The 27,915-nt window shown below is 29.3% G+C and overlaps 1 protein-coding gene across 1 annotated transcript; it reads right to left on the reverse strand.

The window, feature by feature from the left end:
• scrib (scribble planar cell polarity protein) lies at positions 1-27,888 on the reverse strand. Its single transcript, XM_015320909.2, is given in 36 exon segments — positions 1-319; positions 321-338; positions 1,158-1,358; positions 1,604-1,729; positions 1,807-1,920; positions 2,085-2,190; positions 3,705-3,819; positions 3,906-3,962; positions 4,094-4,205; positions 4,614-5,102; positions 9,282-9,437; positions 9,511-9,894; positions 9,978-10,136; positions 10,487-10,516; positions 11,203-11,382; positions 11,454-11,561; positions 12,901-13,713; positions 13,806-13,886; positions 13,957-14,109; positions 14,190-14,327; positions 14,411-14,586; positions 14,673-14,837; positions 15,213-15,300; positions 15,366-15,602; positions 15,678-15,905; positions 16,016-16,126; positions 16,641-16,792; positions 16,865-17,031; positions 17,094-17,205; positions 17,282-17,415; positions 17,516-17,808; positions 17,938-18,058; positions 18,150-18,239; positions 18,322-18,400; positions 26,998-27,115; positions 27,567-27,888. Coding segments are annotated over 36 exon segments (6,258 nt in total). The 5' UTR covers positions 27,729-27,888; the 3' UTR covers positions 1-34.
• Positions 27,889-27,915: the final 27 nt, after the last annotated feature.

Genomic DNA, 27,915 nt, shown 5'->3' on the forward strand with positions numbered 1-27,915 from the left:
TCTTTTCTTTTAAGCAAACTTTTAAAAATGAATGTTAATATTTGAAGCCTTTTATTTGACTCTCAATGCCGATTTTTTTTCTACCTTGTTTTCTTTTCTTTTTCTTAGTCGTAGTAACAATAATATTCGTGTTTTGCTTGGATGAAGCACCTTCAGTTGCATTAGTTGAAATAAGAGGATCAGTTTTTTCTTCAAGCGTATCTTGGACAGAACGCTGACTTGCAAGTTCTTCATTTTCACTTTCAGCATCACTTGCTCCGGTGCCAGTTTTGCTTTCTATTTCGTCTTCAGCGTTACTTAATTCCAACGATATAATTTTTTTCTCTCAAAGTTTCAACCTATTTATACATATATATATATATATCTATATATTTGTTGTAAAAAGTCAAAATATAGTGGACAATAATAGCAACATTCTAAAATAGACACAAATTAAACAAATAGACAATACTCTAAAAAGAAAAAAAAGAAGAAAATCACAAACGAATATAACACATAAAACATTTATAACATGTAAAACAATTTTGCATTTTTATCTTTATAAAAAAAAGAAAAGAAAATGATATAAATATAATACTAAAATAATAATAATAATTTTAATAAGCAGCTAAAGAAGAAACATATATGTTAATAATTAAATTAGTAATGTGTTATATGTAAGAAAACTAAAACGAGCATTACCAATAGTATAAGAAGAAGATTTTGTTTGTTAGTGAACTGTGGAAATGAAATCATTTGCTCAAGGTGGTGCAGGTTGCAAATCCAGAGTGAGAGTTGGTTTCTTGGAACAGCAAATAGAAATATTAACTACTGTTACCCCTTATATTTTATAATGCTTAGAAGCTTAAAACACATTCAAGAGGCATGCGCATGTGTGTAATAAGAAGATTATCTGAATATTAAATTCAAACGTTTTCATAATTTGTCTGCAGGGTACACCATTATTACAGACAATTGAATCTCCAGTGAATAATTTGTTCAAAATGACTTATCTATCTATCTATCATCTACCTTTCGTTTTGATATTTGTAATTAAAAGAAAGTAGTGCTCTAAAAAGATATTGTGCCAAAATCTCATTTTTGTCCAATAGTATGATGTATATGAAAACAATCTGGTGCATGTGAATTCTGTGCTAAATTTAGAATCATCATAGTACCTGTCGCTCAATTAGCTTCTCGACGTATTCGACCGTTCGTACACGACGTTCACCTGTCACCTCATCCACGTATTCTTCAGTACGGCGAGTGACCTTCTCGTCCACTACTTTCTCAGATTCACGTATTTCTTTAGGAGGACCCACTTTGCTGCGTACAGCAAGTTTAGGAAAATCTGCGCTAGACGGCCGTAACGTAGTGAACTATGATAGTAAGACAAACGAGATAATAATACCACTGTAGTAATATGACCATTGTGGGTTCTCATAATTCAATTTGTTAGACGCATGAGAGCACATATGAGCAATAATTAGTAAAATAACCAAGTTAATACACAACTAATGATACAGTTAAAAAAGAGGTGTTAAATACTGTTTAAGAAAGAGACAGTTATATTAGATACTGCAATTTTGTGTGTTCAAGCTATCCTCTCATTCCCAATGCTTACTTCGGTGATCTTTTCTTGATCGGAAACATTATAAGGATCTGCCCTATCTTCCAACATTTCAGCTTTATCCGTAGTATCCATCATTTCGCTCATTTTTTTAATAACTATTTGTGCCTGAAGAGCATCCTATAAATCCAAATTTTTCTTTTCAATGTAATTACAATGATGTTACGTATAACATATTATTATTATTATAATAATACCTGTTCAAGCGATTTTAAACGAGCTTGCCTCCATGCAGCACGTTTTTCTGCTCGTAAGGCTCGTTGTTCGGCAGGAGTTAAATGACTTTCTTCATCTTCATCCGAAATCAAGCCCTAAAAAAGATTCAAAGAAAAATAACGTATACTTTATATATTGCCTTTTAACATATATCCCATTTTCTAGAAAATAAATCAAACGTTAAAACTTGACTTGAGAAATAATAATAATAATAATAATAATAGTACATGCATTAATACAATGGTATTAGTTGTAATACCTCTTGTATCATTCTCTCCTTCAATCGACGTTCTGCCTTCGCTGTCCTCACTGTGCTCGGTATATTCTGCAGAAGAGCGACCGAACTTCGCGAACTCAGTCTGCTACTGTAAGGTAATGAGCATGCACGCTGACAAATTACATTCGTGTCTGAATATATTCTAATGTTTATTTATACAAAAAAGAAAAAAAAGTATATTACAAAAGCGATAAACACACGATACAAAAAGATACAAAAAGGCAAAAGAAAATATACACACTACGTATTTACAAATATTTTTTAAAAGTAAAAGAAAACTAAGTGTCTGCCGGTCATATTACAGCGAATAAAATTGATCTACAATTCAAATTCTAGCGATTAAGAAACGATTGATTTTGAAGTGGCATCGAAGAAGAATTATATTCTAGTGAAATATAATTCATTATGAAGAATTTCTCAATGGTTGTTTTTATTGCACAACATAAACTCCTCCTAAGGCATACTTCCAATTTTGTAAACCCATCTGCCCTCTACTATTATACTTTAGTGATGACATATGCATTATAATTTGAATTTCACTAAGTGCTTCAGTGAGAGTGTAAGCAATATTTATTTTGCTAAGATATACTATTTTCCTATAGTAATTTCTAAGCTTATAAGCCAATATAAATGCCTTATTATTTAAGAAGCATTACATAGTAGAAATACGACCGTAATTATTTTGTTTAAAGCATGCAACAATTTAAGCATTTCAAGTTTACGAACATGTACAAAAGTTAAGATTAATCATATATTTTTATGTTTTTTATGTAAAATAAATGATATTCTTAAATGTAATATAAAATGATTATACATTTATCATAAGATAAATTAATTGTTTGTGTAATCCTATATTATCTGTGTTATTATTGTTACTTTTCCTATTATAAAAGAAGAATTTTTTTTATAATGTATACAAAAAAAATGTATAACTGTATAAAAATTAATTTTCGGAAATTCCTACAACCTTGCATCATTTAAGAATATATTTAGCTAGCTATCTAATTTTCAATGCTTATAAAATAAATGAAATATTACAGTGTACATTTTTCTATGACAAATATGAGTGCGTGTTATAATAATAATACTAATAATAATACTAATAATAATACTTATACTAATAGTAATCTTAATTAATAATAATAATAATAATAATAATAGTAATAATAGTAATAGTAATAATAATAATACTAACAATTATAGTAGTAATAATAATAATAGTAATAATACTTTGGATTTTTATATACAAGCGTAATAAATCAAGTATGAAGTAAGTATCTTAAAAATGGTGCATTATATGCGTGTATATGCGTGCAATGTGCTTTCATATACTTTAGAAGTGTATGTAATTCTTAAAAAATAAGCAGATATATATATATACTACGTTTTTACTCTAACCATAAGTGCTAAAAAGTGCAAAGTCTATACACTGGAATAAAAATCTGACAGATACTGTATGTAAGTTTGAATGAAAAAATGATAATGATAAATAATAAAAATTCTGTTTTTTTTTTCAATGTTAAATGTTTCATACACAGGACAAGAATAGATGAAAACGTAACGTGAAGATGCGAAGAATGGATACATTTATATATGGCTTACTTAGGACGCCTGTTATCCTGTTCTATCGAATCTTCCAAATCTTCAAGACCTTCATTTTCATCCAATTGGGCCCATGATTTTAATTCATCTCTTGTTAATGTTGCAATTTTCTTTTCTGCAAGTAAAGAATATAGCGAATAACAATTACAAAAAAAATATTATTAAATGAACAAAATTATTTTATACACAATATCGAATTACCTTCTTCTTGTTTCATCTTTTCAACTTCGTCTTGACTTAAAAAGCTAAATACTTTTTCTGAAAAATAATGTTTACAATATTAATATATATATATATATATATATATATATATATATATATATATATATATATATATATATATAATTATAAAATTTGTACCCTACGATAATTTACTAATAATTTGTTACCTGGTTTAGGAGAAGGTTTAAGATGTTCTTCCATGGCACTTTCAAACAATTTCTTCTTATCACTGACTGACATTTTTACTGGTGATGGTGATGGAGATGTTGTCGGTGAAAGCTGTTTATAAAATTTATATGAATAAAAACAGAAAATAATAATAATAATAATAATTATTATTATTATTACAATATATTATTTGAAAAATACATGATCAAATATTTTGGAATAATTAGAAATGATTATTTGAAATCAAAATGATTGATTATATATACTATCAAGAGAATAATCTCTTTATGCTGTAGCCTTTTTAAAATCTTGAATGAATAGAAAATTCGATGTATACATATTTTTCTTGTTTGTTTTCTTTTTGTTTTTTTGCTGATAATATCGCCATTAATCACAAACAAAATTTGATGCAATAATAAAGCTTTATATGGTGAATGAAACATATTCCTTGTAAATAATATTTCATAATTAGAAACAGTACATTAGTTTAAATAAATTACACATGCTTACAAAACCCACCTCAACCCGAACCTTTCCATCAACAGAACGTGCTATCTGTCGTTTGTTAAAGCAAGTTGAAGAAGAACCTAATTTCCCCATATATTCAGGAGCAGTCAAAGGTGTAGGAGGAAGTTGAAAACGTGGTTGAGTAATTTGTATTGGATTTGGATAAGTTTTCTTTGAATAGGAAGAAATCTGAGGTTGTAGTTGTTGTTGTTGTTGTTGTTGTTGTGTTAGAAAAGTTTCATGCATGGATGGGAATGATTCTTTGGATAATGATTTAGATTTGACAGTAGGCGACAAGGGAACGCTAACTGTGCTTTCTTTAGAAATTGGTGGAAGATCGGCAAATGTAATGCTACGTTTAGGTACTGCGGAACTCTTCTTTTTTGGGGAAGGTAATGTTTGGGTAGAAGCAGAGCGATTGAAATTTGCAGTTGTAGTAAGAGTAGAGACCGGAGATTTTGTTGAAGTACGATCCATTGATCCTCCAATTTGAACTTTCCACTGAATAAATAAGACCAAAATCATATTAGTATAATTGACATTATATTAAAATATGATGAGATAAATCTAATGAAAAATGATGTGTTAAAACAAAACTCAAAAAAAAGAAAAAAAGAAAAAATATTGTGATTAGAATTATGTTTCTACAAATCGTAAATGTACGTGCATATATTACGAAAATTGTTGTAATAACATATGCCAAAAAATATAATTTTTATTGTATAACAATGTTTTTGTAAACAAAATTGTGCATATGTGTTTTTGTTTTTAATACAACTAAAGAAATGATATATATATATAGTGTGCGTTCAAATAAATATATGCTATTTTCAAAGTTTTAACTATACAACATTGCAATATGCAATTGCATTTAATAAATCATTTCATATAGTCATAGAATTTATATTTATACTTTAAAAACAGATTTATTTTTGACACTACATGTCATACAAAATCTATGTTAGAATTAAAAAGGAATCAGTTTCAAACCTACTCATTTTTTATGTTTGTTTGTTTGTTCTTTTTAACACTCAGTAGTGTGTGATTTCATTGTACTATTATTGCAACAATTAATGCAGCTTTGCACATCATAATCTTATTCGTGTACTTTTTCCCTCAATATGAAAAAGTCAGTTTGTTCACTAAAGTTTCTTAAATATTTGTACCCTATCCCATTTTAATTAGAATCATATCAATGCATTATAGGATGCTCTGAAACAACATAAACCTTTTCAAATGATTCAAAATAATATTTCAATACCCAGGAACTGCTTGTTAGTTAATATGTTATTCAGTTTGAATTTATTTATCATTTACTAGCCTGTTTAATTAGTTATTAAAATACAACAAATATAACCATTTTCAGAATAATCCTATGCATCGATATATGAAAACACCGTTCTAATTGTGCTTCTATATCAATCAACAGGAGCTTTAACATCCTTTCATTTTATTAATAGATAAATATCTTATTTTTATATTCTGTAATAATATATAAACATCTGGTCCATATTAGAATTATGTTCAACATATAACATTTATAGAAAATTTATAAATTACAGTACACTGATTTATACCTCATTAATGATATGAGTTTATACTGTAGCAATGAACATCGTAGAGAATTAGCACTTTTAATTCAGAATGAATGCAAGTTTTGTTACATGCAACAATGTCTTATAAACAATACAATCATTTTCTTTCTTTTTATATTCTTTTTTTTTTTTTTTGCTGTACATGATTTTTATGATGAAATTTGTTATTTATGGATACATTATCTCTGTCAATGATATGGAAATACTTTTACTTTTTCTTTTTTCCACTGACTATAATAAGCTAATATATCTATAGTATAAAAAATAAAACTTTTTATAACAAATAATGACATTATGAGACATTAATTTTGAAATTATCCAAATTTCTACTCATCACATTCAATGAGGTAATATAATAAGTTAAATTAATACATTCTTTTTTTTTTTTTTTTTTTTTTTGAGAGAGAGAAATAAACTATACTAATTTGCCTTATTTTTTTTCTGTGCGTGATAGTAAATATATGATAAATATGAAATAATCAAATAAAGATTTGAAAAATGTTTCATGTTTTTAAACTACGTTACTAACGATATAAAAAACGTCATTTCTGTATATCAAGCATTAGTATCCATAATATGTGATTTATATAATTATAATATATATATATATATATATCAATTTGTCAAAGTGCTGTTATTGTAAATATAGACCTGTGCGACTTGTTGCACTGTACATATTTAATTGATCATTCTATAAACATATGTGATATCTTTAAGAAAAAGTTAAATATATCCTGTGTATGGCAAATGTTTTCCCATCCTGGAATATATATATATATATATAATAGTCACCATTAACAACAAGGGATTATCAGAAAATATCACTTTTGTTCATGGTACGTCAAATTCTATAATATGTGGAGATATGGATTTTATTTCTGTTAATAGAAACACACTGACTCTCAGTAAATTCAATTGCCAATTCATTTATATCACAATTTATGAATATTTTAAATTTTGTATCCTAGAAGCATCACAAGCTTTAAAGTCAGTCCATAAGATTCTATCCACTATATGCCTAACGTTTCAAAGATTAATTGGAAATAAAGCCTCAGAATCAGTGTATAAACGTTGCTAGAAAATATTTGATTAAAGTACGTTGAGAAACAACTCTGTGCTTTAACACTTCTGTCTACCTATCACAGAAATATTTTTCTCATTTATAACCGATACCTATAGAAACAAAGAGAAAAAAAAAAGAGAGAGAGAGAGAGAGAGAGAGAAAGAGAAGATGATCAATATATATATATATATACACGAGAATCTTTAGTTAGGAAGATATCACACACTTTTTTTATATAGTGTTAGAAAAAAATCTTTTGATATCTCTTGACATAAAATCAAAAACAATAATAAAAACCCCAATTATTTACGGAATGAATTAATCCCATTAGCAGATTCTCGATAAATGCTCCTAATGTTATATAATGGCAGTATTATTAAAAAATGCAATAACAATAGTTAAATTGTATAACAATGACATCATAGACGGAAACGCAATAAACAATGGATAATGAAGTTCGTGTCATGAATTTGCTTAGAATTATTTATATTATGGCACAATCCTGTGGAATCAGAGGTATGGACGTAGACACAGGGAAAATGAGTAGAGGGTCGAACGACTCACTCCTGTTAGAGGGCAGCCAAAGTAGCACTATCACCTTCCACTTTCTGTAAACACGTTAAATATCTCTTGTTTTGACGCTCAGGAGAGCATGCGACGCTAAAAACACTGACAAACGTACAACTCATGCGCCATGTAAAAGTAACGAAGATTAGAATGAATTAAGTACGAGATAGTCAAGAATTATATTCAATTTTTAACAGGTCAATTTACAATTTTCATTTTATTAATATGCTGATCTGAGTGATTTCAATCATCATTCTAACATAATTATTATTTAACACAGAAATGTGCTTTGATAATATATTACATATAAAAAATAAAAATTAAAAAAAAAACATAAAAAAAGAAACTATAATAAAACATATATTTTATATAACTGAAGTGGGTCTGGTAACAGGGTTTCCAAAAAGATTGAGCTTAAAGATAAAAAAAGAAGTTAACACGTTAGTATAAATTAGGCTTTGATCTTTTTGAATATCCTGTATGTAATATATAATTTTTCACGATGCATGGTATAGTTCATCAAAAGTGCTTTTAGTATTTCTACATATCTGTTTTCATAATGCACTATAAGTCAGTATAAGGATTATTATTTCATTTCATTTTATCTTTGAACTAACGTAACTATATTAATTAAAATATATAATATTATTTAATATTTTCAATCCAGAAGAATTCAATGGTCATTTGTACGTGTATGCATATGTATATACATATATATATAAAAAAAAAGAATAAATAGATAAGTAAATAAAAAGAAAAAAATAAGGCAATAAACAGAATGCTCTATACTAATAAAAAATAAAAAATTATCTATGTTATATTATATAAAATATTAAAAGTTCTAAGTAAAAACATTTGAATTGTGATATTCTTTAGTGCTTGATATACATATTTTAGTATCGCATGTTATTATTCATCATTCGTATTAGTACACATCTTTCTCATTTTCCCAATGTAGGCCCTACTTTTATTACAAGTGCAACATTATCAATGATGTTATATACTAGAGAAAAATAGTTATTATTACTATTAATGAGTTAAACATGTGAGTATGTAGATTTTGGCCCCTATACATATATACTTTAAGAAAAGTATATCAAAAAATACCTATATATACAACATTTTACACTTATATCTAAAAAGAGGAATTATAGCATATATAAAAATTTAAAAAAAAGTACTTTTTAAAATCATCACAGGAAAAAGGATAAGTTCTACAATACTATCAAATATATAGACATCGTTGAATAATAAAATTAAGTTAATTTATACTTTTTCAAACTATTAAATAATTAATAAAATAAAACACATGCTACTATATACTATGATAAAAAAAAAAACAACTATTTTAAAATATATATCATGCTTGCTAAAAAAAATGCTGCATGCATAACAAATTTAGATTCGTATATGTTGACAATAAACGAAATGAGATATTACAAATGAATTACTTACTGTTGGATTCTGAGGAGCTAACGTGTGTTTACTCATCACGATGGTGGTAGTTTTGAGATCCTTTGTACCACTCGGGGACTTTGGTGGTACAACCATATCAACTGGACTACTTGATTTATGTACTAAGGATTCTGCCGCTCTCACTACGTCTAAAACCTTTATAATAAAATGATTAGAGCACCTCTTTAATTACAAATAAAAATGAGTAAACTATAAAATAAACACATACTTTCTCAGGAGTGGATTTCTCCCTGTGTTCAATTAAAGCTCGTTCCCTCTCTTCTTGTTCCCACGCTACAAGCTCCGCTTTCATTTCTTGTTCTTGCCTAAGCGTTGCTGCTTCTTCATCGTCACGATCCAAGCTTGATATACTTTGCGATAATGATTTAATATCTTCTGTAGGTGGATCTTTAAATTCTCTCGACACCCTGATGGATTCTTTAGAATCTCTGCCATCGGATAAAGGTAATACTGACTCAACTTCATTTTTATCGTAACCTTTACAAACCACCAATGTGATCGTATTTCCTGAGCACCGAAGAATGTTTACAGCTTCTTGATGAGTTGCACCCAGTAAAGATGTTCCGTTGACTTCTAACAGCCTCATACCGACCTGTTCAAATAATATATTTTTGAAACTCCGATTATATAAAACCTTTTTTTACATTTTAATGACATGAATCTTATTTTGATTACCTTTAATCTACCATCTCTCTTAGCTGCTCCGCCTGAATTAATTTTAGATATAAAAACTCCTTCATCCGTATGATCAAGGGGGTTGCCTTTTTGGCCTCTAAGTCCTCCTTTAATATGCATTCCCAATTTTTCTCCTGGTTCTTTTATAATTACCAATTCCTACAAAAAATAATGATACATTATTATTTATATTTTACACGTGTATTTTGTCAATATATTTTATTTATTTTCATCATATATATTTCATGTGTGGAAATATTAAATATATCAATTTTTCTATATTTTTATAAATTTATAATTAAAAAAAATATATGTATATATATCTTAGGTATGATAATAAAGCATAGGAAGCATTTAAAAAGAATGCTATGATTTTTCTAGAAAACTTTTGCCTAGACATAAGCAATCATTTGTGAATCAGTGCTGAGCTTGTTTTACAGCCTTGTTGGTGTAGGAGGAAGCAAAATATTTCAAATGAAAATAACAGGTCAAATGCATTGAGTACTTACTGTCACAGGGATGTACTCTATTTCGACCAGCTTGTAGGACAAATTATACAAAAATTGCATTAAGTAAGGAAAATAGGTAAACTATTGAGTGCCATACTATTGCAATTTACGGGCATTTGTCAGCACAAGCATAATCAAAAATAGAAGAAAATTACTTCAATATCATATCTCTGTATGATACACAGGTGCAATGTTGTGATTATTATAGAAAAGTATTTTTTTTTTTTTTTTTACTTTTGTGTGTAGAAATAAACAAAAATCTATGCGAATAACAGTAGATACGTAAATATACGTACAAATTGAATAATGTAATATAAAATAAGAAAAATTAAATTTGTGTACTCAAACCGAGCATACTTGGAAAGCGTGTTTCGCTTCTATAAACAGAAAAAAAAATGAAAAAAAAAAAAAAATGTAGCGGTAAGCTTGTAATTAAAAGATTTGTATAAAATAACAAAGCATTTTGTAACGCTATTAAAAATGTATATATATATATAAATATATATATGAATAGATCTATGTTAATTAAGTATATTATATATAAATGGTATTTAAAAAGAACACATTATTTAGTAATTTGCATATAATAATACAATTGGGTTGTATTTTTATATTAAATTTCTTCATTAAGATTGCAGATGAAATATATTATAATATGATATAATGTAAAAAGAAATGTAAGTATTATGTACTTGAAAATAAATGATTTTTCTCACCTGATAACTTTCTGGAAGAGGATCATGCTGTACGGTAAGTACAATCTGATCTCCAGGTCGTAAAAGTTCCATTACGGCTTCCTGATGGGTCGCTTTTGTTACATCGGTTCCATTTACCTTCAATATTCTATCACCCATTCTAAGCTTACCAGATTTAGCTGCTATACCGCCAGGTACAACCTAATATATATGATGTATAATATTTTGTATATTTATAATTATAATTATATATAACGTGTGAATATACTTACGTGAGATATAAAAATTCCAGGTTCCTTTGCACCAAATGGAGTACAAGAATGATCGGTTCCTCCTATTATACTAAATCCAAGTGATCCTTCTTTCACCAACACGACATCCTAAACATTTATTACTTTGTAATTAAAACATTTAATAATAAAATTCAATGCATATTCAAATATATATATATATTCTTACGATAAGGAGGTTTTCTCTTTCTTATTTTTGCAAATGCAGAAAATATTGTGGTTATGTTCTTAGATAATATAAACATAATCACAATATGCACTTGTTTTGATATTTTATTAAATATTATGAATTTAATTGAATATAAGAGTAAGATGAATATTTAAAAACGTTAAATGTACATTAATATTAATGTGTATATATATACGTAAAAGTTATTAATATGAAAAATCTTGAATCTTATATATAAAACTGTGGGAGACACACCAACTTGAATACACATCGTATACACATTGTAAACACATGTATGTATGTGTATTTTCTTTTTTTTTTTTTTCAATCGGCATGATGAAGAGAGTTTTTAAATAATTCATTTTACTTACCTGTTTCCATGTCTCTGAGAGTAAATACTCATTATGAATAAATTTAAGCACACAAAATAATTGCCCATATAACCAAATCAAAACCCAACTAATTTTTGTAATAAAATATTATTTAAAACATTTCTTAAGTTATATAGAAGATATATATATATATATATATAATATGCGAGCATTCAGCATTGCATTCATATTTCGTAACCAAGTAATATTTAGTATATAGAAAATATTTAAAAAGCATGCAAACAAATTTTTCGATAGTTATATTGAATATAATAATAATCATTATATATATATAACAATAAAAAATTTCATATGAATTTATATTCTATAATTGAAGTATGAAGTTACAAGTAATTATTATATTTTTGATAGATATACATGATTATCATGCAAACTAGATTATTATAGAAATTGATTTTCTCTCATTCAATTTATTTGAAATAATATGCTCATTTAAGTACCTTCAAAGCATGGAAACAAGTTAATAAAAAACAGATTATATAAGCAAACATTCAGACATATTTTGTATTCCTAATAATAATAAATAAATAAATAAATACAATAAGTAAAATTATACATATAACTGTAAAGAAAATGTGATGATATGAAAAATATAAAGAGCAAAAATAATGGATATGGATTTGACAATAGGTGTAATAAAGTCATTATAGGAAATTATATTATTGAATTGTACTATTTGTAGACATAGTACATATAAATGCTTATTGCATGTTGGATGAAAAAAAAGAAAAGTAAAAAAAGTTATTCATACATAAAGTACATAATCCAAAGGAAGATAAACCCAAAAACTATATAAAAAAGAAAAGACATAAAGTTAAGAATAAAGTTAGAAATGTAATGTATGAACATGCAGCTACCAGGCACATACCTCGATAATAACTGGTTGCACCAGTTGATTGTCAGTCACTCTAGTAACGACGGTCTCTGTGAGCGTACTCTTTATGATGGTTTCAGTAACTTTACCAATTGTCGTAGGAGCTGGAGGAAAGTTAACATCTCCAGGTAGATTGTCAGGTTGCTTGATCGTCACTGTCACAATAGGACCTTGATGGGAATCTGGTGAAGGTGAGGATGTTGGATGTCGAAGGAAATGGGCAGGAATCATGGCTTGAAATTCCTCGTTGGTGATTGGCTTCGGTACCTGTATATCTTCCGGTAACGGGGATGTTGGTCTAGGTTCCGTTGAAGACGTAGGTGTAGAATTAGTATTAGTCGTAGATGCTGCCATTGCCTGCGTAACACTGTGCCTTGGAGCAGGTTGCGGATAAATTTGACTATTTGTTGGACTTAGTGGCACAGAAGGAGGAACACTTTTAACGTTATTTCCTGGATCACTAATACCATTCATTTTTGGTGCTGTATACATCATGTCTGATTTTAATGGCGGTGGTGTTTTAGAAGTAGGACTTGGAGATAAAGTTTTGTCAGCATCCATAGAACGACGATAACCTGCATAAGCCGGTCTATTTGCCATATAACTATTAGCATTATATAACCCTGTATACGGTCTAGGTGCACCAATAACGCGAGGTGATTTTTCAGATGGAGTTACTACCGTAGCTGGATTTGCTTGAGAAAGTGGCATTTCACGTTCGACAACTAATCGAACAAATCTTTCCAAGCCCGTAAGTAAAGCTACCGCTTGTTCATGTTTGGCTCCTCTCATTTCAACTCCATTAATCTAAAGATAAATTACATTTATGAGAATTATTCTGATAATAAATATTTTAAAATAACAAAAAAGCGGATTCACTTTTTCAGCTATAAACTTACAGATATTACTTTATCTCCAACTAATAACTTGCCATCTTTTTGTGCAACTCCACCATCAGTTATCCTCGAAATATATATAGCCTAAAATTTTAATATTTATATTATTTTATTGGAATATTGACTTTTTTATTTGTACTTAATATTGACTTACATCACTATTGTCTTTAACTGGTGGTGAACCCTCACCACCGGCAATACTAAATCCTAACCCATTTTGGTCCCTTATTAGTGTTGTATGTATAAGAACAGACACCATAGGTTCGCTACCTGTTTTTGAAGTTAATGCTTCAGGAAGCTTTTTTACCTGAATCAAATCCAATATAATAATAAAATATTAAAATTTTCTAAAGCAAAAAAACTAAAACATATATAAGAAGGATTTACCTTTGCTGCTTCGTGTGTACTAGAAGCATCACCATTTTCTAAATTATACGATAAAGCTGTAGATGATACGTAAGATGTTGCGCTTGGTGCTCTACTTGTGCTCAAACTAGAGCACAATGAGTCTTTTCTCATTGAATTCTAATAACATATTATTATTAACATTAATAAACAAACTAATGGGCATAAAAGAAAACAAAAGAATATCTTATAAAATAACACACCTGCTCATACGATGGCACTATTCTTGTTACTTCTCTTAATACAACTAATATCAGCACACGCCCACATGCTTTGAGAACTTCAACAGCATCATAATGGTCCACATTAACTACTGAAACTCCATTAACAGAGATTACTTTATCCCCTACTCTTAAACCAGCTAAATCAGCGGGTCCACCTAAAAAAATATATTATAATTTAAATATATTTATCAGATACAACGCGCGATATAGCTATGATTTTAAAAAACAATGTGTTTTGTACCTTCTGTAACTCTGGATATGAAAATTCCTTCATCGTCACCCTTAAATGGGGTTGATCCAATACCTCCTGCTATAGACAAGCCAAGTCCACCTGTCGTTCGTTCAATATGAATTTCATACTGTTCTTCCCTAACTTCTAACGTTGGTTCTGCATCCGATGTTGCACCTAACAACACAATTATATTATATTAACATTATTATTACATGCCATTTTATACTTGTTATTAATTGCATTACCTAACTTCTTTTTATTTCTAACAAAACACCGATACTTTTTAGGCATGATATAATAAAAGTTTCTGTGAATATTTTACTTGGGTATTTTTTTTTAACACGTTTTCTACGCATCCACCATCTTACAATATACTGATAAATGAGTAATAGATAAGATAATCTCTACAGAAACCATCTCTTATCATTTCTACTATCTACTAAGATTTTTTAAAGAAATTTTATTTGTATAAATCTTATATATATGCACCGGTTAAATCTTTATATCTAATAATTTTTACATAAAAATATATATATATATATGTATTACCTTGGCTGTGTCCATCTATGATTTCTGAAGATTCTGTTTGTTCAGGGACAATTGTTGCAGGAGTTTCGTCAGGTTTTTTCATTAATGCCTAAAGAAATAGATTTATTTGTTCAAAATATAATAAATATCTATAAAATGAATAATAAAATTTACCTGTGCAATAAGCGAAGCTACTTTTTCTTTGTCAATAGCTGTATGAATACGTTTATTTTTTAAATGATGTGGCGTATCTCGACGATGCAATCTATTTGGTTTATTCGTTTCACCAGATCCTTCGTAATCTGTATCTTCTATAACGGAAAATTCTACGTGCCTTTGCATATCTTCAGCTTCAGATTCGTCATCGTCCTTTCCTTTTAATTCCGATATGGTTCCATCAGAACCTGTATTCTGTAAAAACAAATAATCTAAGTTTTTATTATCAAGAAGAAATAAAACTATGTCAGAGATGTATTAATTTCTTACAACAGTCGGTGGTTCTGTAGCACCATGGGAAGAAAATACAGCGATCTCGTTGTTAGTTTGAGTATCAGTACTATCGGGTAATGTTTCCAATTCTTTTTGTTCCTCTCTAGAAATTTCATGCTCCGAAGATTGATCTTGTTCTATTATATTTTGTACTTCATCTTCGCTAGGTGGTTTTATCGGTGTTTCTGATTCAGTTTTATCCAAGCCAAATGTTTGAGAAACATCCTAAAAATAAATAATAATGAAACTTGTAGAAATGACATTTTGATTGATTCTTTTTATTTTATAAATTAGCTTTATAAATATTATAAAGGTAAAAACAAAAAAACAATTACCTGTTCTTCGGTAGAACCCGATCTACTGTCGTTTCTTCCTTTACAAAACAATTTATGAGCCTTCGCTTTTAGTTCCTTCGGATGTGGTGTATTTTGTCGAACAAATGGCGTCTGAAATAAAAAAATATTAGCACGATGAATTTTATATTTTGCATGATAATATTTAATATACAAATAGATGTGTAATATTTGATATAAATGTGAAACTAGTCATTGTTTTAACATATATTATTTTATTACACAAATATTATGTTACATTATGTACAAAAGTTTCTATAATATATTAAAACAATATATTTATCACATCATATGACACTAAATGATAAATCAACAATTTGTTAGTCCTATTAAACAATATATAAATATATATACAATATATATATATATGTATATTTAAAATTATTATATCTATATATTATAGTTCGTAAATATATCTTTAAATTGCAATATGTATATTGAAAGTATTGACATAATAGTAGGGGGAATATATTAATGAAAAATGTTTGGATGATTAATTTAACGACGTGTAAGAGTTAGATCGTTTCATGCAGTTAAATCGTCTGAATAAATAATGAAAAAATCGGGTAAAAAAAGAAGAAAAGCCTGCCAGTTGTGAACTGCTCACCTCCTTATCTGCATCTGGTGGTTCATCTGTGAATTTTACCGAATGTGTTCTAGATGCTTCACGTTCTTGCCACCCTTCGTCATCGCTAAGCTCAGGTATTTCTCCTTGAACGGATCTCAATCCAACCAACGTAGTACCTAATCTTCCAGAATCTATATTAAAAGATTATATTTATATTAAATAGTTGTTTTTAGTAATAAAATAAAATCCATCAAAATACATACCATCAGGATGATATTCTAATTGAGGTAAAAGGAAACAAGTAAGTACTTTTTCTCCAGTTTCTTCATCAATATCATTTTGAAAAGTTAACATAGGTTGAGCTTGATTTTCACTCAACCAAACTGCTTTCAAATTGAGATTTATTAAAGAATATGGCAAGTGTTGTAACCTGTAATATGATGCATTTTAATATTTATATGATATATGATATTAATATAAAGATAATTGCACCTGTTTCCAGATACATCCAAAACGTGTAGTGATAAACATTGGCCAACTTCTGCTGGAAGGTACTTCAATTTGTTATTTCTTAAAGAAAGTACACCTAATTGTTTTAAATTACCTACAATAAAATCAAATTTCAATATATGTATGTGATTTAAAAAAATGATATAAATAAATGAATTGTGCATCCTTACCAATTTCTATAGGCAGAATTTGTAGACTATTCCTATCCACATTTAAATTATTTAAATTAAGAAGATTTCCTACGGATGTTGGCAATTCTAAAAGAAAATTTTCTGTAAGAATTAATTCTTGCAAATTCTCGCATCTGAAACAAATATAATTATCTATTGACATATATCAAATTCTCTTTAAAGAACTTTGATTCAATTAATTGAAATAAAAAGTGAATTCAATGATAATTTTACCTTCCTATATTTGGATTAAGCGTAGATAATCTATTTTGATCAACTTTAAGAATAGTTAACTTTTTAAGATCACCAATTCCATCTGGCAACTTTTCAATAACATTTTGTGACAAATGTAAATCAGTTAATGATTCTAAACCACTTATTTCTTCAGGAAGATCTTCTAAACGATTTTCCGAAACATCTAAACACGCCAATGTCTTTAATTCACCAATTTCAGGAGGTAAGTGTTGTAATTGGTTGTGATCCAACCATAATTCTTGTAACGCTGGTAATTTTCCTATGTGAGGTGGCTACAATTAACCATAAGAAGAAGAACAATTATTTTGTCGATTCCAATGATAAAGGGGACTTGACAAATTCCCCTAACTCTCTATCAAATGTTTATAATATTTTTAAAAATGATATTTTTTAGGACTTACTAATTCTTCAAGTTCATTATCACCAAGGTCTAGTCGTTCAAGTTTACTCAGTTTCGAAAGGGATTCGGGTAAAACCTTGAGTAAATTTTCACGTAACTCTAACGACTGTAATGCTTCCAAGCTAAATCAAATTCAACAAATATAATAATGTTAAATTTCATCATATTCATAATTGTATAAATTATTGAAGAAATTTCGTAGAAAAATTGTACCTTCCAAAATCAGGTGGTAATTTTGTTAAGGACATATCATTCAAGCCAAGAATAGTTAAATTTCTTAGCTCTACGAAGCCTGCTGGAAGTCTGAAATATATGAAAATATATTGAATTAACAAAAAGAAAACAAAATGAATTCATATATAATAATAAAATTAATTTGACTTACTTAGGAATAGGGTTACTACTAAAATCTGCAATTTGTAACGCTTGTAAGTTTTTAATGTTTTCAGGAATGTCTGGTATATCTGTAATGAAAAAATACAACAAAATAAAATTGGTTTCTCTTATAAAAGGTAATATTTTTCTTTCTTCTTTTTTTCTTTGATAAACATTTAAAAAATGTCAGTTTAAATATTCTTTCATACGTAAAATATATTCTCTAATCTATCCCTGTTTTTCAGATCCGTTGCAACCATGAAATTCAATTTTCCCGGTGATTGAACGATGCTATTTTTCGAAACTCACGCTAGCTAAGTTTAATTCTCCTTCGTTTTCCAAAGTCCCAATCATATTTCATTAAAAAATTATTAATACATAAATTTCCTTTAACCTAACAAAATCCAAATGACTTAACGTTAATACTAAAAAATAAAAAAAAATAAAAACAAAGCAAGTAATTATTTTAAAGTTTGCAGAAGAATAATTATTATGTAAAGAAAATAAAGAAGCAAGTTTTTCGTAGCAAATAAGAGACCTGGTGTAAAAGAAGGAGAATTATTATATTTTCTTGTTTTTTTTTCTTTTTTCTTTTTTCTTTTTTCTTTTTTCTTTTTTCATCATAATGACCAAGCAAAATAAAGGTGCGTGCCGCGTGACGAACGCGTGTTTTACTCCTTTTATCATGTTTTTTTTTCTTTTTTCTTATTTTTTCTTTTTATTTATTCGTACACGTGAGAACACACGCACGCGCAAACCTATACACGTATGTATATTTTTCTATTTTTTTTTTGTATTTTTGTATTTTTGTATTTTTTTTACCGAGAGGTATTTATAATATTCGTTGCATTGTTGCATATGTTGAGAGTATGTATTATTACTGCAGTATTTTGCTGTATAACTTCGGAACAATTACAACCGAGCGTGATTCCGCTTTAAGGGGGTATATCCCCATGACCATCATTCATTTCCCCCTATTCCCCTTTCGTTAATCGTACTTTCCTTTGTTGGAAAAAGAAAAAAGAATAAAACTACTACTAAATATTGATGATGATGATGATGATGATGATGATAATGATGATGATGAGTTATTAATACATTCCGTTAACGGATTGATTTTTGTTCAAGCAATAATAATAAAAATATCAAATAGTTTGAACGAAAAGTTCAAAGTGGACCACCGTATATATATACGGTGAATATATATATAGGTATGAATTAAAGAAGATTGTCACACGTGTAACACTAGCATAATGTTATAATAGTTTGAAGTATCTTTGAAAAGCTTGCCTATGATAAATGTTAAAAGGCCGAGGGTGGATGTTACAAGTTATTTATAGTATTTATCCCTGTGTCAGGTTTTGCTCGAAACGATATTTTAACTATTTCTTGATATTTATCGAACACTTATATGGGGACGTAATCCTAATTTAGTTCTTTTTTAATCGCAATAAGTAAATATTTCAAACCTAGTTTCTATCCAATCCAATATATGAAATTCAGCCTAGTTTTTTATTTATTCTTTTTTTCTTCAAATATATGATTGCATTAAATGAGCATATCCTTGGCTAAAGGGCTTGGAAGATTACTGTGTGTTTGATACATTCGATACTATTTTACAATCGTTCATTGTACATACATGTCTCAGTTACTGGGAAAAACTCGACAGTTTAAAAGGCAATATGTGCTATTTTCACTATCGAGCTGTTTCTCACTCCGGACAGTTATGTGGGGTTTGTGTCCTAGTTTTATACTCACTTTAGCTTATAAAAAAAATAAAAAATAAAAAAGAAAAAAAAAGAAGAAGAAGAAAGAACAAATTTAACTTGATAAAAACATTGTATGAATATATCGTTTAAAGATGAATCATTCTCAATAATAAATGAAATATATTGAAATTTGATATAGAAATAAAGTGTAGTTGTTAAAAGCTTCCAAATTATTCCTTCGTATATTCCAGTCTTTGGTTATTTCATTTTTCTATATTATATTTTTAACATATAACTACATATTGTATTAAATATATGATTGATTGATATAAACTAAGAGACAAAATATATGGAATATGTATGGCGTCCTATGGATCGGTCGATGTATAATACATATATACTTGTCCTAGAAGAACTCGTTGCACGCACATGCGCATTAAATTGAACTATGCATGTGTGTGTGTATACCTGTTGCGTATCACAAATTACTATCTCTCGCACGCAAACGCAACGTGAAGATGATTTTTCCTCACGGATGTATAACTTTGTCATCCGTTATTTTACCTACATTAATTCAATATTATTCGATCATAGGAAACACGCGTGGAATTTTCATCTATATTTTTTCTACTCTTCTTTCTTTATTTATTTCTTTCGGAATAGAAACATGCAATGCGTGGGCGCTTTAATCATCAAGGTGTAAGTTTCCTGAACCCAAACCTGTTGCGGTCACGGTTTATCTTTTACAAGCTCACGCGACGAGTTTTCGCATGATCATGCGTTATATAGTCATTCTTAAATGTGCAGCAACACTAACAGTTAATAGTAATAGTAATAGACAAATTTCTAAACGGTAGATATTTTTTTTTTTTTTTAGAATGAAATGAAAAATTAATTAAACTAATACGAAAATAATGTATGTGTCTAACAATTATTAAATGTTTTTTTAATATTACAATCAATTTAATAATATCTATTAAAATAATAATAGGATAGGAAGTACCTTCCCGATCGACGTAAACCGTTCGACTGTTTCATTGTCCCCTATGAAAGTCGACTCGATTTATTTTGTTTACTTTAGTCGAGCATATGTATAACTAAAATAATACTCCTCTTAGGAATGTCGTATAAACATAATATTAAATCAAAGAAAAGTTCATAGAAGACAACGAAGCAATCTAACGGGAAATTGTTGACAATATACATTTATTTCGATGAGATGGGAAAAATGATTAAATCGAAAAGTTACTTTTAGAAAATAATCAAAGAAATGATATATTAAATAACGGTAGAAATGTAGAACGGTAGAATCGGTTGAGTAATGATGATAGGAAGGACACACGATCGTCTACCTTGCTATAAGAGCAAAACGAATAGATTACGTGGACTTTGAGGAGGACTTGAATTTTCGTCCGGTCTGCGTAATTTAATATTTACCACGGTTGCTTTTCTTAGCGGTTAATGAACCAACCGGTTTACTTGCTTCGTTGCAACAGTAACATGCAAAAGGCTAAAATTACGAAGGCGAAACGTATCACGTTAGATCGATATGTGTAATTATACGTTTGGTTCGAGTGACAGTAACGTTGTTAAGAAGTTCATTTGAACATAACTCGGGCTACATTTCCGAACTTTTAGTTAAAACCGATGTGTCAGTTACTCTACTTTGATTATTTCTTCAACTTGGCATTCACTTGGTATACAAGTTATTAGCAAGAAAATAGGCTAAGGCTATTACTTTTGTTAGTTAGCCTATTATAGAAAGACAGTTTAGTTAGTCAAAGAAATCATCGTAAGCTTATCACGGAAACGACGTTAATGCGTACTCGCATACCTAAGAGACATCAACGGAAACTCAAATAAGGATTGTACAATTGGGTTACGCAAAGCGTGCACAAGCATTTTGCTTCCCGGACGTTCCTTATGTTATAAAAAAACGTGTCTCGTTCGGATTCTAACACGTATCCCGAGATAGAAACACCTGCATAACTTGTGACCTCACGAAAAACTAATACTCGCTGCCAAATACAATGAAACAAACCAGTAACAATGGTGCATTCTGTATATTTTAGGTAAGCGCTTCTCTTTCTCTTTTTTTTTCAAATAAGGTCGAGAGAGAAAGAAAGAGAGAAGCACCAAGTATCGATAAAACGATAGTACCAAGTGGTATGTGTGTGTGTGTTGGTTTGACACACGTAATCGTGATGGCACGTAGAATAACGTAATGACCGTATATGCCTTCTTACAAGAATGTTTCAAAGCACTAGGATTACTTAATGCGACCATGACACTCGCTCTAAAACATTGTATAAATGCGGAAAATTACTTGACACGATGTTTCCAATTTAACATGATTAAAATGATCGGTTTTATATCACAAAAATTTTCAACGAAGTATAATAAGAAAAAAAAAGAAAAGTAGGAAATAAAAAGGTATGGCAAACATTTAACTTAGTCTCTTGGTTTCGATTGGTTTAACCTTTATCTAGAAAATAGTGTCGTTGTTGAACACACATAAGGCTGATAATAAACGTAAAAACCACACCTTCTTAATAATACTTTACGTTTACTCAAACGTACCAAACCCCCCTAAGAATTAATTTCATATTATCATTGCAATCATTAAGAAATTGATGGTAATGGTGTAGAGGAGAAAAAAAGAAAAAAAAAAAAGAAAAAAATATTGTACGCTTGAAATACAAGTTGATATTCATTGAATGTTAGACACCTGCTAAAGCTTAAAATCGGGCTTCGGCATGAGTTGCGTTGGTATTTATTTATCAATATAAAATCTTATTCGTCTGTTGCTGACGTTAAGAGCATTTGAATATAAGCAAAGCCTGTGTAATGTGTTTCAATCCCTGACATTCTTTTCAAAGCTATTTTAAATCATGAATGCTTACCAAATGGTTCTACTAACTTTGTATTGTTTCTATTTTTACACTAATTCAAATTGTTTATATTCATACTGAGACGTAAGAATAAACGTAAGAATAAACGTAAGAATAAAGAAAAAATCATAAAATGAAATCTAAAGAATAGAAAAAATTGAATTAAAAGGATTTGGTGATATATAATCAGTCGAAACACGAAACGACGACATATTTTAAACCGGATGTATAACATTTCGCGGTAATAAATTGTACACTAACATAAGAACCATGTATTTCGATATATTCGGCCCACTTTATTTCTCGCCAATATTAAATGAAAAGTTTACATGTGATTACGACAACAGTATATTCGGTTACAAATGTTAATAAGCTGTATAGCAATCTTTTTATTATTATTACACAAAATATATATTATTCTCGTGTTCATTGAAGTTCTCTCCTAACTGTTTTTAATAAGCTTTCTGTACCAAACTGCCGTTATAAATGTCATTAATTTTGTCATGGTACCGCGACAATAAACTATCTGGAACCAGGAAATAGTTGATGGTAAAAAAGATACGTTGGCTAGCACCACTTTGCAGATCAACTGGATGGAAATATTACACATCTTTTTTTTCTTCTTTTTCTCAGAAAAAAAAAAAAAAGAATTATTTGAAAAATTGGGTTTGCTCGTATTAGAATGATGGCCCCCTTAAGAATCGTAAACGTGTGCTGCTTTGGGTACCATATGCACCACGATTGTGTTCTAAAATCGTGTCGGTTGATAAACAAAGTTAACTGCTCGTTATCAAAGAGAGAAAGAGAGAAAGAACCGATCAGCTTTAGCGTACTACTGATGGCAAAGCCGAAAATAAAATCAACGTGTGTGTGTGTGTGTGTGTGTAGAAATGATCATCAATAAAATTCAACTAGTATCGAGGTAGTATACCCTCTTTGTTTAAAATAAAAAAACTAAAACAAAACAGGATTTTGTCGATAGGGAAAAAAGTATCAGGACGTATAATCACTGATTTACAAATACATATAACATTTAAGTATCAAGCATACATGTGCAATAACGTTATCTTTGAATGCTTTTAAGTCGAGATTGACGCATATAACACATAACAGTTTGAAAAGCTTCCAACGATACTGATAATTGAACCATGAATTTACCACTATAATCAGAATAAGAATTACCATTAAAATACTGGACAATGATTAATTATTTTCCAGTAAAATATATCAATAAATATTGTCAAATAAAACCAAATAAAATAAAAAAGAAAAAGAATGAATATGATCACATCATTCATGCGACATAACATTGAAATGATTTTTTTAGTTTCTAACCGATTGTTCCGACATTGAATCTTCCATTTGAAGCTATTTAAAATGCAAACTTCATTCAATATTAATTGAACGTATTAAATGATAAAAGCTCGTTCCAAAGTGAATAGTAACGACGATTATTATTATTATTATTATATTAGTATTACAATATGTTGAAATCCTACGAATCGTATTCTTCGATGGAATTTTAACAACACAATTATTTATCGATAAACGATTAATAATAATGGAATCGTTAAGCCCCCCTATTATAAAGAACATCTTTTTTATCTTTATTTGAATGCTCGTGTGGAAATGTTTACTTTGTGTTTTTCAAACGATTAAAGGAAAGAACAAATTTTAATCTCTTTCAGAGTTTCCATTGAATCTCTGTTATGTCTAAAAATATTTCCACTTTCTACGTTATAAGATCAACAAGAGATATGGAATATATATATATATACGACGAGAATACGTTGAATCAGGCTATAAATTTTCTTCACATTTTCTAAAGGCAACCCTTTCTTCTTTTCAGTACGAAGGTTTCAAGAAATTTTGGTGAAAAATAAAACCTGCTATATACAATGAAATAATATTCATTCTCCCCACTTCTACCCTAATCTTCCTTCTTTTCTTTCTTTTTTTCTTTCTACTTTTCTTTATTTTTTTTTTGTTAGTTGGTTTTTGTGATGTCTGAATATTTTTCTAAAAAAGAAAAAAAAAGCGATTAGGATCATTCAGTTCAATTAAAAAAAGAAATAAAATGAAAAAGATTCAAAAGGTAAAAACGTTGAGATGAAACGGTAAGTAAATTCAAAGTGCATGAACCCGATGAAGAACGGTAAAGTATAGTAAAGCAAAGTAAAGTAAAGTAAAGGAAAGGAAAGGTAAGGCTTCCCTCTTAAGAAAGTACTTGTAGCCATGAACGAATGAGTGAAAAGGAGAAAGAAGACCAGGGGAAACGTTTCAACATGTCTTCGCTCTTACGAGCCGGTGAATCTTTGTTAGAAAGTGAACAGGATGGAGTAGACGTGCATATATATACATGTGTGTATGTGCGTATGTATATATAAATACTTATGAAAGACGATTTGATGAATACCTGTTACACCCTAGTAAGAATGAAATTATTTTTACTACGTATGATGCATAACACGTGATTATATCAATTATTATACTACGTTTTTTCCTATATAACCTTAATTACCATTAATTATAACATCTGATCGTGGTATGTAAATTGGATTTAAAAAAAAAAACAAAAAAAATCAAAAGAAAATCAATATAAAGGGATAATAACGTTGACCGGAAGATAGATCTTTTTATAACATTAATTAGTATTTATAGATATCAGACATCGATATCAAGATTAAAGAATAGAACTTGATAAAAAGTTATATATCTTTACACGTTAGATTTAATCGTGACGTCATTCAATAGTAGTAGTAGTAGTAGTAACTCGATTAACTTTTTTTAATTGTTTCATTTGAAAAGAAATAAATTTTATTATTAAAAGATCTATTTGTTTGAATGTTGTTTTCTACTTAAGTATTATTACAAATTGATTGAATAAAATTGATGGAGAGGAAAACGTTTAGCGTATAAAATGACAAAGTTACAACACAGATAAATAGATAGTACATGAACAAATACATGCATACATATATATATATTGAGCAAACACGTGGTTGCTCTGACTCAATACTACTAATGTTGACAGTTAAAAAAGTGAAAAAGGATAAAACATATCAAAGAAAAATAATAATATATATGACTACATGAATTTTTAAAAAGATAATTTTAGTATATATATGTATTTATCGTTTACCCAAATATTTCATCTTTTATAATATTACTACTACTACTACTACTCTACTACTGTTAAAGTCATAATACCTTATCTCTCTGTTTATCTTTTCTCTTATACTTCTCCCACCAAAAAAGCTCTCCCTCTTACAATCCGTAGTACGACGAGACGTAAAGATAATATCCCGTTAATGAAACTCGTCCGTTCAGTCCCGCCTTTTTTGTTGCGTAAACTATATTATAACTATCAGTTCTACGTTGTGCATTAATATATATAAAACACAGATGCATACACATGAAACCATTTTTCTTATCTTTCTTCAAGTATCATACAATCTGAGTTTTTCTATTTATTTTATAAACGTGACGATAATGACAACGACGACAACGACCAACTTTTCCAATAGATATTTCCCCTGTGAAACCTTCGAAGGGCCTACGTCGATCGTTTCCATGACGAAAGAGTAAAAGAGAAAGAGAGAGAGAGAGAGAGAGAGAGAGAGAGAGAGAGAGAGAGAAACCGATCGAGTGTGCTAAAGAATCGTGCTTGAAAGAGGAACATGGTTGTGTAGAAAGTAGTGGGAGAGGGATAGTGAAAGAAAAAGAGAGAAAGAGAAAGAGAAAGAGAAAGAGAAAGGAAAGGTAGAAGCAACTAAAAGAATAAGAGAGACAAAGATGAAAGAAAGAAAGAGAAAGAAATAGTGAAAGAAAAAAAAGAGAAAGGAAATAAAAAGAAACCCCCCAAAGAAGAAAACTCGTGCACGGAACATCCAAGAATCTTTATAAGCTCAACCGGTATTGGCATTTATTGCTTTCTGGAATGCCGTAGTAGATCCTTAACTTTTTTTTTCTCTTTTTTTTTTGGTTGCATTCTTCAGTTCTCAATCCTATTATATATCCTCTGTTGGAAAATGCAGTGTGAAAAACGAAAGAGACTATTATGAAAATAATACAGCTCTCTCTCACCGTTCCTGGATACGTCCAATTCCACGAGGTTCTCAAAATTTTGTATGTCCGGTGGCAAACGACCAATTTCATTGTCGCTTAGTCCGAGTTTTCGTAGCCTCTGAAGACGGAAGAAGTTCTACAAAAAAATATTTTAAAATGTTAGATGATAGTTTTATTAATGTACTACTGTATAACCGATAAGATTGAAAGATATATGTAGATAGTAGTAGTAGTGTAGTAGTAGTAGTAGTAGTAGTAGAGTAGTAGTAGTAGTAGTAGTAGTAGTAGTAGTAGAGTAGTAGTAGTAGTAGTAGTAGTAGTAGTAGTAGCAGTAGTAGTAGGAGTAGTAGTAATATAATGACAGAGTATAGTATAGTATACAGAAAAATTACGTCGTAAGCGTTCCACGTCTATTGTAGCGCAACGGGACGAGACGTCATGGAGGCAGTTGGAGAAAAAGAGAGAAAAAATAAAAGAAGGGAGAAAGAACAAGAGGGAAGACAGAGAGAGAGAGAGAGAGAGAAAGAGAGAGAGAAAGAGAGATTGGTACAATAAAGTTGGCATGCGGCAAGTTTATAATTGCTTACCTTCGGTAATTCGCGTATATGATTCGCATCGAGTAAAAGTTCCTCCAAGCTCCTCGAATATCTCAGGATATCGTCGGGGACGCTAGGCAGAGAGCAATGACGCTTGTCAACGTATTCCACCTGCCTGTTACACCCTTTAAAAATTGGAATGTAGCGAAACATGGTATTCCTCCTCTATCTATCCTCTCTTTTTTTTTTCTTTCACTTTCAATCACGTAAATGCAGCACCGAACATAATTGTCTCTGATAAGCACGGAATATTAAAAAGGTGGATTTAACGCGCACTTTTAACTATTTGCACATATTTTTTGTTCAGGTAACGGGTGCGTCAAATAAAACGCGGAGCGAA

The sequence above is a fragment of the Polistes dominula genome, unplaced genomic scaffold (genome assembly GCF_049000335.1).
Source record: "Polistes dominula isolate Pdom_NZ unplaced genomic scaffold, Pdom_raw_medaka contig_29, whole genome shotgun sequence".
NCBI classification, from domain to species: domain Eukaryota; kingdom Metazoa; phylum Arthropoda; class Insecta; order Hymenoptera; family Vespidae; genus Polistes; species Polistes dominula.